Source organism: Terrapene carolina, unplaced genomic scaffold (genome assembly GCF_002925995.2).
Source record: "Terrapene carolina triunguis isolate 2854851 unplaced genomic scaffold, T_m_triunguis-2.0 Scaffold210, whole genome shotgun sequence".
NCBI lineage: Eukaryota > Metazoa > Chordata > Testudines > Emydidae > Terrapene > Terrapene triunguis.
In genome coordinates this window covers 21,575,581-21,594,360 of record NW_020664561.1, presented here as the reverse complement: position 1 = coordinate 21,594,360, position 18,780 = coordinate 21,575,581, and the positions used below count along the sequence as shown (strand labels likewise).

General features: G+C 40.9%; 1 protein-coding gene across 1 annotated transcript in view; it reads right to left on the bottom strand.

Annotated features, from left to right (window-relative positions):
- LOC112109629 (parafibromin) overlaps positions 1 to 18,780 on the bottom strand; it is a 179,762-nt gene that overhangs the window by 110,849 nt on the left and 50,133 nt on the right. The window contains exon 10 of the mRNA XM_026655363.1: positions 17,718 to 17,782. Within this exon, the coding sequence (XP_026511148.1) occupies positions 17,718 to 17,782 (65 nt within the window). The remainder of the gene's footprint in view (positions 1 to 17,717; positions 17,783 to 18,780) is intronic.

Below are 18,780 nucleotides of genomic sequence, written 5' to 3'. Positions count from 1 at the left end.
GAAAGCTTATGCTCCAATACATCTGTTAGTCTATAAGGTGCCACAGGACTCTTTGTCGCTTTTTACAGAACCAGACTAACACGGCTACCCCTCTGATACTCTCTAGCATAGGGAGACCAGACCAGAATCAGAAGAGAAGCCTGGGCAGGATAAGAGGAGGCTGTCAGGATGAGAGGGCGTGCCAAGAATCCTGGACTCTCTGGAAGGACACTGACTCCAAGACCAAAAATCTATTTTTCCATAGATCTATATATATATTTTGTGCTTTGTCTCTGAGAAAAGGTATGGTTTATAAGTACCTTCAGAAAGTCACTGCCTTACTGTAAACTGGAGTGTCTACTGGGATGGAGCTCTGGGGAGGTCATACTTAAGCTAGGGAGAGATTTTGGGAGGTCAGCACTGGTCTTGGGGTCTAGGGCAGCTGGACCTTAGGGTTCCACACACCATGAAGGGGTACAAGCATTATATTCTGTACTGTGGGAGTGTGCCTGAAACACCAGACTCAGAGACAGTGTCTGGACACTGCTCAGACTCAGCAGGTTTTAAAGCACGTGTGACCCAAATTATTGGTCACTTACAGCAGCCTGTAGACCATCCACAAGTAGGAGCTCAGCCAGGGCTGTAACAGCATACACAAGAGGAACAACTCAAAGAAAAATCTATCGAGAAAGACCTGGAAAAGAAATTGATACACAGACTCAGACTAAATATATAGAAAAAGCCTATTTAGAAAATCCATCTAATGAAACACTATCAGAGTAAAATGATTATAAAACAAAATACTATCTACAGTAACAAGCCTAAATTTACACTAATGTAAAACAAATTCACTATGGACTGAGCAGTAAAGGGAGCAAACAATGTGGAAAACAGAAGAAGGAAGAAAAGACAAACATCACAGGTTCAAAAGAGAAAACAGGAGCTTTAAAAACAACTCAGAAAACTTTAATCTTCATTCTACAAAAAAAAATTACTGAAGATTTTTGGAGGAGAGCAGGCCATCCGGAGAGACAATATTTTGGGAATGTAAATGGCTCCAACCCTCTTTAGGTTGGCCATTGAAACACCATCCAGACACTTACGGACGCGAGAGAAAACACTGTTTCCCTTTCCTACAAATTCAATTCAGACAACAGATAACTGCTTTGAATTTGACTAACGTTAAAGAAAAATGATTTTACGTGAACAAAAAAATTTTCAGCTGCATTTGCCACGGAATATTAGTAACAACAAACCCCTTTTTAAAAGATTTAAATTACTAGTGGGAGAAAGCAGTAAGTGTTCTACATCTGGGCAACTCTAGTTGAGAACACAGCAAGCTCAGTCAGCCAAGCACAAGAGTCGGTAGTTATGTTTTCTCACAAAACTTAACAGTATATTACTGAAATAAAAGTGTGACTGTTTAGACATTTGGCATACGATGTAGGATTATCAATGTATCTGCATACAGAGAACACATTTCAATATGGTGTATATATGGTGCTTAATGATGAAGTGGAATTTTCAAACAAGATGCAGAAAGCACTAGAAAGTTTATGTGATGAAACCATGAAATGTTAAGTACCAGTAAAATAAAATAGTGTTAATTCGTTGAAGTCTCAACATAATCTTACATATATTTTCTTAAATATATACATAGCCATAACTGAGAAGGCCTTCACAAACATTTGTATACTAACAACCTCTGTTTAATAAGGGTAAGAAATTCTTGACTTGCTCATTTGGAATACAAGATGAGTATCAACTATTTCTATTACCTGATGCATATACCACTTGACAAACAAACAGTAAACAGTTTTCTGGATCTTGTTCAACATTTCCATTTAAGAAACAAATATATTTTACAACCTATTAAGATGTATTCTCAGCATGAAGATTTTTTTTTTAATTGCACACATTATAATGACCATATGGAATTACTATTCATATGTGAATTAATTTAACACTGAAGTTAAGGGCAGGTAGCCTTAAAGAGTAGAAAGTAAAATAAGACCCCAAACAAGATTCTATCAAATGAAAAAAAAAAGATAGGAAAGGAGTCTGCTGGAATGAAAGAACATATCCAAAATTCAGCCTAGGGCATCTTCTGACCTTACACTAGCCTGACTGCATTTCTGTTAGGCAGTGCAAATGCACACGCATATGAAATCTGGCCTTGATAAATCCTTATTATGTACCAAAATCACAGTGGGACAAGATTTCTGAAGGGGCTTTCCTTTCATGCAATTTGCACCTATTAACTTGTTCTCTTTTGAATTACAGGTACTCGAGTATTGTGCCTGTAAACACAGTTGAGTCAGTTAATTGTGCAAGTATTCTCATTTGCAGGTTTAATTTTTAAAGGTGAAATATGTAAGAACTGGAAGAAATTCTTGGAAAAGACCAGTCTTTTAAGCAGGCTGAAAATAAGGCAATATGCTGAATATGCTGGGATTTATTGTTATCTATCATTTTTACTGCTTTAATACACGTGATCTTCTGTAAGTCTTTCTGTCCAAGTCTAGACACATTTGGAATTTTTTTCCAGGCAGTAAAGCATAAAGTGAGATTTTCAGGATCTGAAAGTCTTTACAATATACTGTACTGTAACAGCATGTAAGACCACACTAAATTACAAGGTAACTGTATATATTATCAGCAAATAGTTAAATTAACTAGAACACAAGAAATAGACTATTAGGAACAAAGTGTATTATAAAGCACATTTTGCCCAGAAGTATTCCACTGAGTTTTATAAATAAAAATAGAAACAGAACATGTTAAACAACTCATTTTCTTAAGACATAACTAGACTGACAACACTCTTTAACGTTGCAATTTGTTTGCCCAATAGCTCTCCAACGTTAACTAGCAAGCAGGATTAAAATGAACTGAAATGCAGTGCACGCTCCAGATTCCTTGCTCTAGAATATACAGGGCAGGAGACTTGTGTTTAAAAGAAAGAAGAAAAATTAGTAATTAAGGATCAAAATAAAAAAATAAAAAAATTACTTTGACAGTTATCTCAGTAAGTAGTGGTTTCTAGGAATGTTCTTATAGTTTAAAGTCCTCCAAAGCACATATCACTAACACTTTGTCAGCCATACTGAAGTTCCCCTCAGACCAGTCATTTTACGTGAATGTTAAAGAGTATTTGTATCTTATGAATAGGGCGCTACCAAATTCATGGTCCATTTTGGTCAATTTCATGGTGATAGGATTTTTAAAACATTGTAAATTTCATGCTTCCGGCTATTTAAATCTGAAATTTCACAGTATTGTAAGTGTGGGTCCCAATCGTGGGCAGGTGGGGGATTGCAGGGCTATTATATGGGGGTTGTGGTACTGCCACCCTTACTTCTGCGCAGCTGCTAGCTATGGTGCCGCCTCTAGAGCTGGGCATCCAGAGAGCAGTGGCTGCTAGCCAGGCGCCCAGCTCTAAAGGCAACGCCTCTGCCAGGAGTAGCGCAGAAGCAAGGATGGTATGGTATTGTCACCCTCACTTCTGCTGACTACTGGTTGGGGAGAAGAAGTAAAAGTGGCAACACCACATCATGCCACCCCTACTTCTGCACTGCTGCTGGCAGTGACACTGCCTTTAGAGTTGGGCACCTGGCATGAAATGGGGAGGGGAGCATATCCTGAAACAAATGAGTTTCAAGTAATAATAAGATGAGACAATGAGATACTTCAATATGTAACTGATTTCTGCCCATGATACACTTACTGTTTTGTAAAACAGAACCATCTTGTCTATTCTACTCATATTAAAATAGGACAGTTATCCATATGGTAACAAACCACTCCATAAGAGCCAGAGAGAAGGCTCTTCACAGCCTCTGGGAGCAGATACTCCATTTTGCACACTTCTCCTTCAACATTACTGGTTCTTCACAAGACCAGAGCTTCAGAAGCCTTCGCAAGTTCAAGTTATAAACCATATCTTTGCTAGTATGGCATTTTTAGTCTTTGACACACAATCCCAGGGGTGAGCAACAGGTCCAACCATCTCCACCATAAAACTGACTCACTTAGCAGTTGCCCTACATTTACTACTATTATCACCACCTTACCAAAAAGTCACCTAGTTTTGTCCTCCTAATCTTTGCCCTCACTTTCTTATATATGTCCCCTGTCCAGACACCCCTCCCTCCAATCTAGCCTTCTGACTCCCTCACTTCTATCACTACAATTCCCTTCCCATTTAAATGATTTTAAGCCGTCACATTGTGCCAATTGCTGGTTTATGTAACCACAACATCCACACCACACTGTTACCCTCTAATTCCCTCCTATTGTTTGCTACACTTGTATCTTGTCTTGAATTAGATTTATAAAGTCCTCAGGGCAGGGACTGTGGGTATGTCTACACTAGAGTTGGAAGTGTAATTTCCAACTCTGGTAGACATAACTGTGCTAGCTCCGATCAACCTGCCAAACAGCAGTGCAGTCCCAGCAGCACAAGCAGTGGGACAGGCTAGCCACACCAACTATATAAGGATTCATATGGGATAGTACTTAGGGCAGCAAACCCATTCCACTGCTCGTGCCATTGCAGCTACATTACTATTTTAGCATGCTAGCTGGATCAGAGCTAGCGCAGGTATGTCTACCCTAGCTGGAAATTATACTTCCAGCTACAGTATAGACATGCTCTGTGTCTTCCTATAGATTGGTTCAGTAGCTAGCATACTGGGGCTGAGTTTGACTGAAGCCCATTGATACTACTGCTAGATAATTTTAAAAACCACAACAATATGGGTAATTACCTCCAATTTGTTAAAGCAATTCATAAAACTGCCATGTGAATTATAATTTATACTTCAACTAATATACTGTAAGCAATAGGCCCATGTGTACTACTTAGAAATAAATTATTGATTTCCTGGGTTTCTCATAGAAAATGTTAAACATTTCACAGTGAGGACTGTTAGGCAGGGATAAGAAAGATGCTACAAATATGCTCACACCTAAGAGTTTTCTGAAACTGTAAGTCATAAAAGCTACATATTGTATCTGAACAGAAAATTTAGAATGAATCAGTACACTACATGATATCCAAGCTCTTCTTTCCCTGACTTTTCTGTTAGATATTTGACTCTCTGACAAGAACCTGCCATATGAAGATCGAGCTATTATATATTCTGAAGGAGAAAAGGTAATTTGTAGGAGAAAATACGTTGACAAGAAGGTATACCGATTAAGCCATATGAAATGTGTGATTGAACTACGTACAAATTAAAAATAACTAAACTTCTGTAGCTCAAGTTCAACTGATATTCTAAATGAATAATGTTTTACATACATCACCCTATATATTAACATTTCTACAAGATGGTCAACATAACTATTTGGGGTCGGAGTAAAATCTGATAATCAACCAGCACTGAAATTTCGCAAAATAACCTTCTGAAAGCCTCCCCAGTATACTTTTCTATTCTTTGAAAAACCAAAGCTATTGTGCCTTTCTTTATGAGAAAAAAAGATAATTCTACATCACACACATTAGGTAGTTATATGATGCCTGTTACAGCTTCAAGGTTTTCTTGTTTTCTGTGGAGTTTCAATGGTTTGCATGAGGAGGGGGTGGGACTCAGTTTCCCTGGGTATTACTGGTTTAACGAGGTGTGGGGAGAGGGAGTGTGTTTTGCAGAGGACCGGAGAGAGGACTTGGGGACCCAGCCGATGGCCGGGAGGATGGATACCCCAGCGACCGGTGACCTGGCGACCTGGTGACCCGCAGGCCCAGCTGAGGAGACGCAGCCGGTTCTGGCCAGTGGGCGGACAATGGGCTGCAGAGTGAGGACCCAGTGACCTAGCCAGCCAGTTCCAGCCAGAGGACAGAAGTGAGGAGAGGAGGCCCCGGTTTACGACCCTGTTTACCTGGAGAGAAGACAATGGACAGAGGCGGGGCCTGGGGCCGGTGATCTCAGATGCCCAGCTGGGAGAGGGGGTTCTGGGCTGGAGAGGGGGAGCAGAGAGACTGGGATGTGCTGGGCTGAGGGAGGCCAGGCCTGAGGCCCTGAGAGTTTCCTGTGCTGTGTTCAACTCTCAATAAATCCTCCTGTTTTATGCTGGCTGAGAGTCACTCCGGTCTAGAGAACAGGGTGGCATCAACCCCTTTGGGGGTGGAGGCCCGGGGGGTCCAGAGCGAGTGGACTCCCTGAGGGGGCCCACGGCGAGAAACAGGTGTGCTAGGGCTCCGAGAGGTGCGGCTCCAGGAGGTGGAGGGGCCTGACCCCGAGAGAGAGTGGACCCCCCAAGAAGGGCTGTCTCACTAAAAGGGGCACCCCCCCACGGACTGCATGGGGCCAAGAGTGGGCACGATCTGTGAGTCCGTGACACAAGGTAACTGCACCAATATGCCCCTCCGTCCTCCCTCGAGGGTGCACACTTAAAGGTCCCTGGTTCCCAGCCATCACCTCATGAGAAGAGATCTGCACACCTCTCCCTCCTGATTTCGATTTTCCAGGTTGCACAGTACCCTGCCTAGACTATGATACTCCCAGCAGCTCAACCGCCTAAACAGACCAGCATCTGTGCTTTGGTTTCTCTCCAAAGGGCATGAATAGCGTATTGCCTGCAATTATAATATATGAGACAGCTCTTTGTAAGCAAGCACACTTATTCTTAAGGTGAAAGCATTACAGAGAAAACATTAAAAACCATAAAAGAACCTATGTGCATGCTAAAAGGCTTACCAGAGGTCAACCCTGATTCCAGCAAAGGCTCTAGTAGGTTTCAGTCCTTCAAAAACAAACAAACAAACAAACATACATGTCTTTTCCCTGTGGCTACAGGTTCATAACTGTCTGATTCAGAACAATCATTACAGCTGGACAGATAACCTGTTTATACAGCTCAGGCCTTTATTCTCCAGTCTCTTGGAAAAGGTAAGCAGCAAAGACCCATGGCCAGGATGTAGTTTCAAAAGGCAGAATTTTTGCATAACCAGAGGCGTGTATGTGTAAGGGAATTTACATTAATCTCCCCCCAGGTACTCCCCAAGAAATCCACTTAACACTTATTTCCCAAAAGTCCATTCTCAATTTAGTCACATTTTCAAAATAGTCCTTTGAACTTCCAAGTCTCACATCATTTGTCCCCCCCAGAGAAGTTACATGTAATCCCAGCCAGCAACAGTACATAAACTTGGCATTCACTATAACAGACCCCAAACATACTTAAATTCAATAAGGTCTTGCAAGGATATGCAGGAAATTGCCATATCTGTCAACACCCACTTCGGGCTAGTGGAGAGCTGCAAATTCATATAACTATCATCTCAAAATAAAATGCATCCCTTTTTGAGGAACAAAACAAACAGCACTATTGTGTGTAGTACACTGACACTAAGCCAAAACAGTAGCCCAACACAAAATGCCTTGCCACATCTGTACATGATTTGAAAGCTATCCTACATGAAAATTTGTGGACTGCATTATTCAACTTTTAACTCTGACTTTCTTCAAAAACAATACCCACATATGCTGCTTCTTCACCTTATTCAACAACTTAAAAACACAATTGCCTGTTTGAGTTCATTCTAGCTAAAAGAAAACTTGTTCATGTAATGCGACATCCACAGAACCATAACACATATTTCAAATTACCTAGTCTTGGGAAAGCTAAAAATACTATGAGAACAATGAAAAACTGCAGGACTTTATGACAGGATTTGAATTTACTGAAGGTAGTTACATCTAACTTTAAAAAAATTATTCTGGTTACCAAGAACATTATGGCTGTAATGGGAAACATTTGAAAAGCTGGCTCAAGAAGAAAAAAGTTAGGAGCTTGATGAGTCCCAGGGAAGAGTAAAACTGTCTGTCTAATACTGTGGCTATCTGCTCTGATAAAACCTGAGAACGGCAAAGTCCATTGGACACTCCTATTTGTCCATTGGACACTTGTTCAGTTGAACTGGCTGTACACAAGTCCTGTTGGCTAGCTAGGTTTTAGTCAGTTTGGGCTATTGATACGGTCTCGCATGATATTCTTATCGATAAACAAGACAAATACAATTTAGATGGGGCTACTATAAGGTGGGTGCATAACTGGCTGGATAACCATACTCAGAGTTGTGTCGGAGAATAACAGAGTTCTCACTTTTTGTTTGGGTACAGCAAGTCAGATACTTTATTACAGAGCTTTGGAGCAACAAACCAGGACAAGCACACCCACTTTTGAGGAGTCCACTCGGTACAACCTCTGGTGTCCAATAGCTTTCCTCCCTCCCCACCCTCCATAATGGTTCCCAATCCTGCTGGAAAGGCATAACAAGTGGGGTTCCGCAGCAGTCTGTTTTGGGACCGGCTCTGTTCAATATCTTCATTAACGACTTAGATATTGGCATAGAAAGTACACTTATTAATTTTGCGGATTATACCAAACTGGGAGGGATTGCAACTGGTTTGGAGGACAGGGTCACAATTCAAAATGATCTGGACAAATTGGAGAAATGGTCTGAGTTAAACAGGATGAAGTTTAACAAAGACAAATGCAAAGTGCTCCACTTAGGAAGGAAAAATCAGTTTCACACATACTGAATGGGAAGAGACTGTCTAGGAAGGAGAACAGCAGAAAGGGATCTAGGGGTTATAGTGGACCACAAGCTAAATATGAGTCAACAGTGTGATGCTGTTGCAAAAAAAGTAAACGTGATTCTGGGATGTATTAACAGGTGTGTTGTGAGCAAGACACGAGAAGTCATTCTTCCGCTCTACTCTGCTCTGGTTAGGCCTCAGCTGGAGTATTGTGTCCAGTTCTGGGCACCGCATTTCAAGAAAGATGCGGAGAAATTGGAGAGGGTCCAGAGAAGAGCAACAAGAATGACATGACCTATGAAGGAAGGCTGAAAGCATTGGGTTTGTTTAGTTTGGAAAAGAGAAGACTGAGAGGGGACATGATAGCAGTTATCAGGTATCTAAAAGGGTGTCATAAGGAGGAGGGAGAAAACTTGTTCACCTTAGCCTTTAAGGATAGAACAAGAAGCAATGGGCTTAAACTGCAGCAAGGGAGGTCTAGGTTGGACATTAGGAAAAAGTTCCTAACTGTCAGGGTGGTTAAACACTGGAATAAATTGCCTAGGGAGGTTGTGGAATTTCCATCTCTGGAGATATTTAAGAGTAGGTTAGATAAATGTCTATCAGGGATGGTCTAGACAGTATTTGGTCCTGCCATGCGGGCAGGGGACTGGACTCGATGACCTCTCAAGGTCCCTTCCAGTCCTAGAATCTATGAATATTTTGCTAATAGCAAACTAAAATGTAAACCTCTGCAGTGTAGACAAATATATACATCCCTACCCCGATATAACGCTGTCCTCAGGAGCCAAAAAAATCTTAGCGCGTTATAGGTGAAACCGCGTTATATTAAATTTGCTTTGATCCGCTGGAGCGCGCAGCCCCGCCCCCCCAGAGCGCTGCTTTACCGCATTATATCCGAATTCATGTTATATCGGGTCACGTTATATCGGGGTAGAGGTGTATGTTCTACACTTATTAAGAAATCCTAGTTTGTAGGAAGGAAGCCTTCTTTTTAAAGCTTCTAAATTATCTCTTAAAAATTATTTTTCCAGTGCTGACAGGCTAGCGTCCAATTTTCCAGATTAAAATAGTTGGTGCAAAAGATATGGAGATATACCTATGGAGATATATCTATCTCCTAGAATTGGAAGGGACCCCAAAGGGTCATCGAGTCCAGCCCCCTGCCTTCACTAGCAGGACCAAGTACCGATTTTTGCCCCAGATTCCTAAGTGGCCCCCTCGAGGATTGAACTCACAACCCTGGGTTTAGCAGGCCAATGATCAAACCACTGAGCTATCCCTCCTTCTCCCCCCCCCCATCCATATTTGTAAAGATTTTTTGGCAGTTAGTGATACTTTAAAGTCCAGTTGTGATATTTGTTTGGCTATCTGTCAAGGACTAAAGTTACCCAAATAAAGATTTTGGTCTACAGGTAATGTTTTCAAAATGAAATTAGTACATTATACAGTCTATATGGGGGGGGGGGGGGGGAGGGCGGGAATTACTTTAGGATAAACATGCACTGGTAGGTAAACCACACGTCTGACAGTTATTCTGGAAGAATCTGAATATTGGCTAAACTCCACTACATTCGGAAGCATTTTTAGATCAGTTTCAGTTTGATGTTCAAGAACTGAGACTTGACTAAGTTAAGGTTTAAATAATCAAAGGATTTTGTTGCCCCTCCCTCCAAAATAAATAAATAAAATAAAAATAAAAAATCCCCAACTTTGTCATATAGTAGAATCTCAATTATACAAAATCCAGTTAACAAAGGTTATCTGAAGATCCAATAAGTAGGGCATCGCAATGTCTCCCCCATGGATTATTATGTGATGGGCTAAAGAAGGTCAAGAGAGGCGCTACTGGATTCCCTAAGGCTGGCATGTGAGGGGGTCATTGAGGTTGGGGAAGAGGTGCAACACTATGTGCACACAGAGACTTTGCATGGAAGATTTGGATAATTGAGGTACACCTATATGAATAAATCATGAGATGCTGGTCAATTAATTAAAAGGAAGTATTCAGAGGAAATAAGAGAACACAATAACAACAAGGAGTCTGGTGGCACCTTAAAGACTAACAGATTTATTTGGGCATAAGCTTTCGTGGGTAAAAACCTCACTTCTTCGGATGCACTTCTTGCATCCGAAGAAGTGAGGTTTTTACCCACAAAAGCTTATGCCCAAATAAATCTGTTAGTCTTTAAGGTGCCACCAGACTCCTTGTTGTTATTATAGATACAGACTAACACGGCTACCCCCTGATAAGAGAACACAATGTATCTCGGTACCAAAACGGAGATTAAATGCATGTCTGAATTGAAGTATTGCCATCAGTAGGATTTAGGACTGTAGTGGTGTAAAAATGTTTGGTATAATATTATTTTTACCTGTTTCAAATAAATGGGTAAATTGTAGCATCTTCCTCGGATTTCTTTTAAAGTTAGTCAGGAGCAGATTTACCATGAAACAAACATGCAGTGGCATGGGGCCCCCAATGACAGGGGGCCCTTCAAAATACAGGACAAATATCTGACAACCTGCCCCCGAGTCTTGGCTGGGTCCCGAGGGGGGGCCTCTGAAAATGAAGCTGCACACAGGGCCTGACTCACTCTAAATCTGCCACTGAAGTTAGTGTTTAACACTAGAAAAGGAATAGCCACTTACAAAACTATTTGCATGTGGGTTACACAAGATTTTTATATTATAGAATGGGTTGCGACGATGGGGAGGGAGACTGAAAGAATGGGCCATTAAACAATAGATGTTTTGCGGTCTTCTCACTGAAATTAAGCACAGTTGGCTTGCGATTTTTACATAACAAACTGGTCATTATTCTCTGTACAAGTATAACCTCAGTCCAATGTCTCTTGTGTGTGGTGAACTGTGTTCTGTAAATTACCTAGTGTGGAATAATGGTAAGCTGTTTTGTAACTGTAGCATTTTTTGTCCTGCTTTAGTCAAGTTTAACCAGAGAAACAGGAAAAAACAATCATTGGGGTGGCTGAATGGTATTTAAAAGTGCACGGTTATATAGGTCAGGCCCATAGTACAGGTTTTGGGTATCTTTTTAAAAATGAAAACATAGGCTAGTGAAAATTCTTTTTCTTCATTTAAATTTCTTTATATACAGTTTTATGCACCAGATGACTTAACTCCAAAGCGGAGAATAGAAAAGGTACGAAGTTCTTTTGGCACTACTTCTGACTTGGATGAAATGCCTAGCACAAAAATGTATAAGACAGGCCCTGCCCCGAAGAGTGTACAGTCTAAATAGAAAAGTCAGACAAAGAGTAGGAGGGCAAATAGGGTCTTGCTCAAGGTTACAGGACAGGGCATTGGGTGAAGCTGGGGATTGTACATTTGCCTATCTACTGGACAATGTTACCTTTCAAATGTAAACCTAAACTAACTGCTTCTATATAACTCAGAAGAGAAAACTGACCAGAAAACTATAGCAGACCATTTTTATATCCTGGCGTGTGAACAATCAATTCACAAAAAGTAATATATTGTAACATTTTTCTATAAAATCAGGGGTGGGCAAACTTTTTGGCCTGAGGGCCACATCGGGGAATAGAAATTGTATAGCAGGCCATGAATGCTCACAAAATTGGGGTTGGTGTGCGGGAGAGGGTGTGGGCTCTGATTGGGGGTGCAAGCTATGGGGTGGGGCTGGGGATAAGAGGTTTGGGGTGCAGGAGGGTGCTCCAGGCTGGGATTGATGGAGTTTGGAGAGCAACAGGTGGATCAGGGCTGGTGCAAGGGGTTGGGGCATGGGGAGAGGCTCAGGGGTGCAGGCTTCGAGTGGTGCTTACCTCAAGCGTCTCCCGGAAGCAGTGGCATGTCCCTTCTCTGGCTCCTACACGGAAGCGTGGACAGGTGGCTCTGCACATTGCCCCATCCGCAGGCACCACCCCATCAGCTCCCACTGGAGTGCCGGAGGGGGCATTGGAGCACATAGGAGCCGAGCGGGTCCATACCGCAACTTCCGGGAGACACGTGCTGGAGACCATTTTTATATTCTGGCGTGTGAACAATCTGACAATCCCCCCTGCTGAGCCAGCGCCCCGGCTGGAGCGCCGGAGAGGGGCAAGCTGACCAAGTGTCTCACATCAAGGACATGTAGACAAATATGATGTGTACAAATCCATGCCTTCTGGCAGAGGTTCCCAAGGGAGAGGAGTGTTAACAATGGTTGTAGCTGAATATGACCTTCAGTGACAGCCTCCAACACCAGCAGTCAAAATAAACAGTTTATCTATGCTTCACAGGTTGTGATTTCCAAAGGAAAACGGAAGTATTAAGCCACAGTTCCCTAAAATCTGGGAAAGGCAAAAAATACAATTTGTTATATCCACTATGAAAATAAACATGCAGGTCTAATCTGCCTATAGAAAAATTGAAAACCATGTCTCAGATCAGGGGTGGTCAAACTACAGCCCAGGGGCAACATCCGACCCTCCATCTGGTTTAAACCAGCCCTCGAGCTCCTGTTGGGGACTGGAGTCTGGGGCTCTGCAGCCTCACCGCCCCCATGCCACAACCCCCTGCCCCAGCCCTGATCGCCCTCCTACCCGCTGAACCCCTTGGTCACAGCCTGGAGCACCCTCATACACCCCAAATCCCTCACCCCCAGCCTCATTCCAGAGCCTGCATCTCAAGCCGGAGCCTTTCCCCTCCCCCACCGCAGAGCCCCCTCCCGCACCCTGAACTCCTCATTTCTGGCCCCATCCCAGAGCCCACGCCCCCAGCCAGAGTCCGCATCCCCTCCTGCACCCCAACCCTAATTTCGTGAGCATTCATGGCCCACTATAAAATTTTCATACCAAGATGTGGCCCTTGGGCCAAAAGGTTTGCCCACCCTGTCTCAGATGGTAGCACTGATAAGGAGACCCAGTTTAGACCCTTGCCACTCCAGTTAATGGGACTGCTACATTTGAAAGAGAAGATTATTATTTGATACAGGATTATACAATTTACCAATACACTTATGTGAAGGGAAGGAGAAAAACCAGGACACAGGAGAAGAAAAATAAAGTGGCCCGGAAGTCAGCTATAGGTAAAAACTTAGGTAACACTGACTTTGTCCTGGGGAAGTAACTGTTCTTTGTATGTACATATGGTCAATACAGAGCACGTCCTCACCAAGGGAAAAGCAAAAGCCAACTTTATTGTACATGCAAATCACGAGCAACTTCTCATTACTCCAATATTCCAGGATGAGTCATTGGACAGCTCTTTTGTGCTGACCTTTACAACCATGTCAAGCTGTGATGACAACTAAGGGCTTCATGTTTTCTAGTTACAGCAATATTATTAGTCCAGAATTCAGTTTCATTATGTCTAATGCAACGTAAAGGTCAAACTATTGTTTAGGTTTTCACTAGATGGCACTAGCTTGGCTTTCAGCTGAGCATCCTTCCTTTAACAAGGTCAGAATAAAAAAGCATCAGGTATATTTTGTGTCCATTTTAAACAAATATGTTTGTACTCTTAACAGTACAAGGTTAAAAATGTGGGAAATTCTTCCTCAGCATTCACTGAGAGAACAAATGCCAGCTACCATCCAACACTGTATACATGAGATAGGAGTAGGACTACCAATATGATCATCTTCCATATTCATGTTTCCACTGACCCTACCCTAAATTACCTTGACAGTGAGCATTTTCCATTTTAAAATGAAAATGAAAATAATAATAATAATAATAAAAGCAGTACATGAGATTATGGTTTGCAGTGAAACCTATAGGTAGGATGGAAGGTCATGTGTTTCTAAGACACAATGAAGGTGCTGTCCAGTTTACAGTATAAACTGCTGGGTAACTAAATATCATAATGTTAATACCAGTAAGTTTATTGATTCATCTATTTTAACCATCCCAGGAAAATGGGGGAGATGTGGCAGGTAAGAGAAAGGATCACTCCTGAAGAAGTTCTGTTACTGTAATCAATTCACCAACAGAAATAATGAACTTCATGGTTTAGCAATAAAAATTCATTACAGAAAGTCAGTTCTTGCCAACTTCCCTACTACAGCAAAGAACAGCCAGCAGCACAGATTTTAGCTGACATTACTTCAAAAAAGCCCACTATTCACAATCTATTTTGTTACAAATTTTGAATTCTAATTGAGCTTCCAACACCACTTACAAAGCAGCAATAAAAATGTAGTTTTGTTTATTTGTAGAAAAATGCAAGCATCCAGAGTCTCTCAAATATCAGTTACAATCCAGAGAGCAGTTTCAATATATTCAGACTCGATAGTTTTGAGAGTTTCATATAAATCAATGCAAAGCAGTTACAACAGGAAGATGAGAGCAGGTGGGAGACACAAACTAAGAGAAACTCAAAGTTCATAGCAGTAAGAAGCCTACTAGAAAACTGGACAACTGTGTATGGATCACAAGCTGCACAGGAAAGGTAGGATTTGAAGCTGCATTTTTAAAGTGTCAGAGGTGGGCAGATTACCACAGATAGCTGGGTTCCACATTATGGCCCAGAAACAACCAGAGATCTGTCAAGTCCTTTACAGTTGTCTGTGAGATGAAAATTGCTGGGAACTAATACCACGGGGGATAGAAAAAGGAAGTGCTGGTATCACAAAGTGGTTCACAGAACAAAAAAGTTTGAGAATCACTGAAGAGAAGGAACTGAGGAAATTGTATTTGGATGCATCTGCACCACACAAATCAAGGATTGAAGAACAAAACCATGAGGAATGTGCCCAACTCACCAATTTAGCACTTGATAAATCAAAGTTAGATCATGTAGTCACAACAGTGTTCAACATCCAGTTGTGCTCAGAGAATCAACTGGAGGAACAATCTTCCCCAAGGTAGTCAGTGATCTCCTCCATTCCAAAAACAATTGATGTAGAAGCCAGAATAGAAATAAATCAAGGATGCTATGAGTGAAGAGCATTAAGAGAAGCATCTACCTTGCCACAGAATGCTTTACATCAGATTTCAGCATTTTTCCCAGAAGTGAGGATTGACCAAGTATTCTAATGCATATTTATTATTTTTTTCATTCAACTAGTTGGGAGCAAATTACTGCATTACTTTCTTTTTTAAATGTGCAGAATATGTTTCAATTCCCTGACAGTCTGATTTCTTCCAGTACTGTGTGAAAAATAGAAGAAACAGGACTGAAAAGAAAGTGTGAAACTCAAAAGAAGTCACAAACTTGATACCATGGACAGGTTGGTGGTTGTCTGACTATACAATCTCCTTCAAACCATGCCACTCACTTAAGTGAAATCAAGCTTGGAGAGAGATGCATATAGTAATATTTCTGCACCACTTAAGTAACAATTATTTCCTCCACGTCCATAACACAAAGCCAAGATTCCACCACAACTCTCAGATTCAGCTTTAAAACTAATGAAAAGTCTAGTGGAAAATAAGATTCTAAAAGTAACACAGAACTTGATTCTTAGATGGAGTAATTCTAAAATGGCAGAGGAGATTTTATTGCTTCTCATGGCACTATAAAGATCTTATGTGTAGTCCCAAAACATTTTAAGAAACTGGATTATTATTATTATTCCAAAAGGTTCTAGATCATATTAAGTAAAGAACCAGTTTTAGTTTCATTATTAGTCTTTTTTTTAAAACTGTGAAACTTTTTTCTTCAATGGAAGAGCTTGTAGGGGGGAAAAAAATAAAGGAATCCAATTTAGCAACTTGTATTCAAGATTTCAGTTCAAAGTATCTTAAAACTATAGATCCTGTGTTGAATTTGTAAGGTGGAGTTATCGGGGGGGAAAAACTTTTGGATGCAGAACTTTGATATGAAGCCATGCAAAGCTATTTCTAAAGTCACTTTCCTGACTAATTGCACTTTAAGATTTTTTTAAAATTTTAATTAAGCCTAGTTTAGCTAAAGCTTTGAACAACATAATAGAAACTTTTTTTTCCCCACAGGACAATAAGCAGGCAACCTGTTTGCCAAGTCACAACATGACGATTTGAAACAGACATTACACCCTGAAAATCTGTGTTTAGTAACCTAGTGCTGCTAGACCCTTCACTGGAGCTAGCCTAACAAGCACCACTCTAACACAAGGCCTTTGATTCAAGCAGCCACATTTCCCCCCCTTAATTCTACACATCAGTGCATTTTGAATTAATCTAAAAGGCAGACTTTTGGCACCAAATGGATTCATTACTTAAAATTAAATATTAAAAGATGAACTGGATGCCAGTGTTTTCAGACTGGAGGAGGACAACGGCAAAACAGTTTTTATTAGACAAAGGGAAAAGTTCAAATAAGAACCAATTAGTTTCGAAACATTTACATTCTAGGCATTATTTTATGTTCAAATTAGGAGTGCACAGTAGGCATAGGTGCACAGATTTAGAAGAACGTTTAGGGCTTTCTATTCATCAGATGTATATAGGTATACCAATGGCAAAAGTCTTAATGAGGCTTTTATGTTAGTTTTGTAGCATCTATCCTACTTATAAGCAGATCACAACAGCATTTGTTTGAGAATGTTCAACCAACTTCCATATAAGCAGACAATTTAAGACAAACATGAAATAAAAGTCTGGTTGACGGTCTCTGCTTTCTCATCTGTACGTATAGCAATCCACATTAAAAGATAAATCAAGTCATTTGGTACATATGGTCATCAATCTCACCAGGCTAGATGGAGGAAAAAGCTTAGACAAGTACTGCAGAGGTCAACGAACTCTACCATCACTAAATTAAATCCAAACAGAAAGTTGGCTATGAGGCAACATTCCAGGTCCACAGTTCAAAGTTTTGCTGACATGTTACACCGCTAACCAACATAGCTATGCTAGCAAAAGCCTTAGGGCAGACACAGTTAGACCGACAAAAAAGACCTTTTGCTGGTATAACTCCTATAAGCAATACTGGCAAAAGAATTACTGATGATAGCATCTGCATCTCCAGTAGGAGAGTTTGCCGGTATAGCTATACTGGCAAACCCTTTCTAATGTAGGCAAAGTATTAGCCTCTACCCAGGGTTATAAACATCTTTAAAAAAGAGCTCTTCAATTTATACACAACCAGTGCATTCCCCAGGTTTTAAAATCAGACATTGACTTCTCATTAATGCTTCCAACAAACAAACAGACAATCTTGTTGAGAGGCACAGGCAAAGTAAACCTGAACCATTTATATATGCTGTCACTGAGGCATACAACATTTCAGAAATGCTTTTTAACTTACCGTTACAGACTTCAAAGTCATTCCATGGTAGGTTCCCATAGTGTCAATTTTGAAGCCTTCCGTCTCTGTAAAGTAAAAGAGCCTCTTGTAAGTCATTCCACATGCAAGTATCAGAATAAAGCCCATGTTTAAACTGGCAGGATAGGGGAAATTCCTTTCCAGCCACTTTTGGGAGGAAAAATGCCTTCCTGCTGGTGCAGTATTTTAAGTCCTGTACACACACTAACTTTTAACTACATTAATCACAGTCACTATCTTGGTTAGCTCTAAATATGGCCTATGACTGTTTAGGTGAAATCCTGGTCTCATTGAGGTTCCAGGGAGTTTAGCCATAAACTTCAATGGGGGCCAGGAATGCTCTCTTTATGTTTAACACTGGTTAAACATGGATAGTAATCATGGATAGCTCACACAGTGTTTTGCTTCGGGCAGATGACTACTTTTGCATGTTTGTTTTCCCTGTAACCAGTTTTCCTATAAGCAGTTCAGAATACTTTACTGCTACATGGACAACACTCCTCTACCCATGCTTGTATATCCAGTTTGACTGGTCTTCCTTTCTCTCATCTCTTTCCAATATTGCAACTGCTCTATATGCTGCTGGTGCTGCTCTAAATACACATCCTGATAACTCATCTGGGCTAGATTAAGATGGGACAGTGGCTCAGAATATGAACTGAGAATAAGGGTTGTGATTGCACTATTTGACCCTTAAATTTGGTTTTGATATCCTGACATGCATGTTAGTTCTACAACTCAACATATGCAGAATACTCAAAGGAAGCCTGATAGAGAATTTTAAAAACTAGGATTTTAGTACAATAGCAAAATAAGGAATATAAATTCACTCAAGCATATTCACCTTTAATACAATACAAGTAGTCAATTTTAAACGCAGATTCTAACAGATGCAGAAGCCCCAATTATGCAACTAAAAGCAGCACTCCTAACATACAGTCTCATGAACCACATTCTACACACCCTAGATGTGTAGGTAGATAAAATTAGTTTTATAAACACACACACACACACACACACACACACACACACACACACACACACA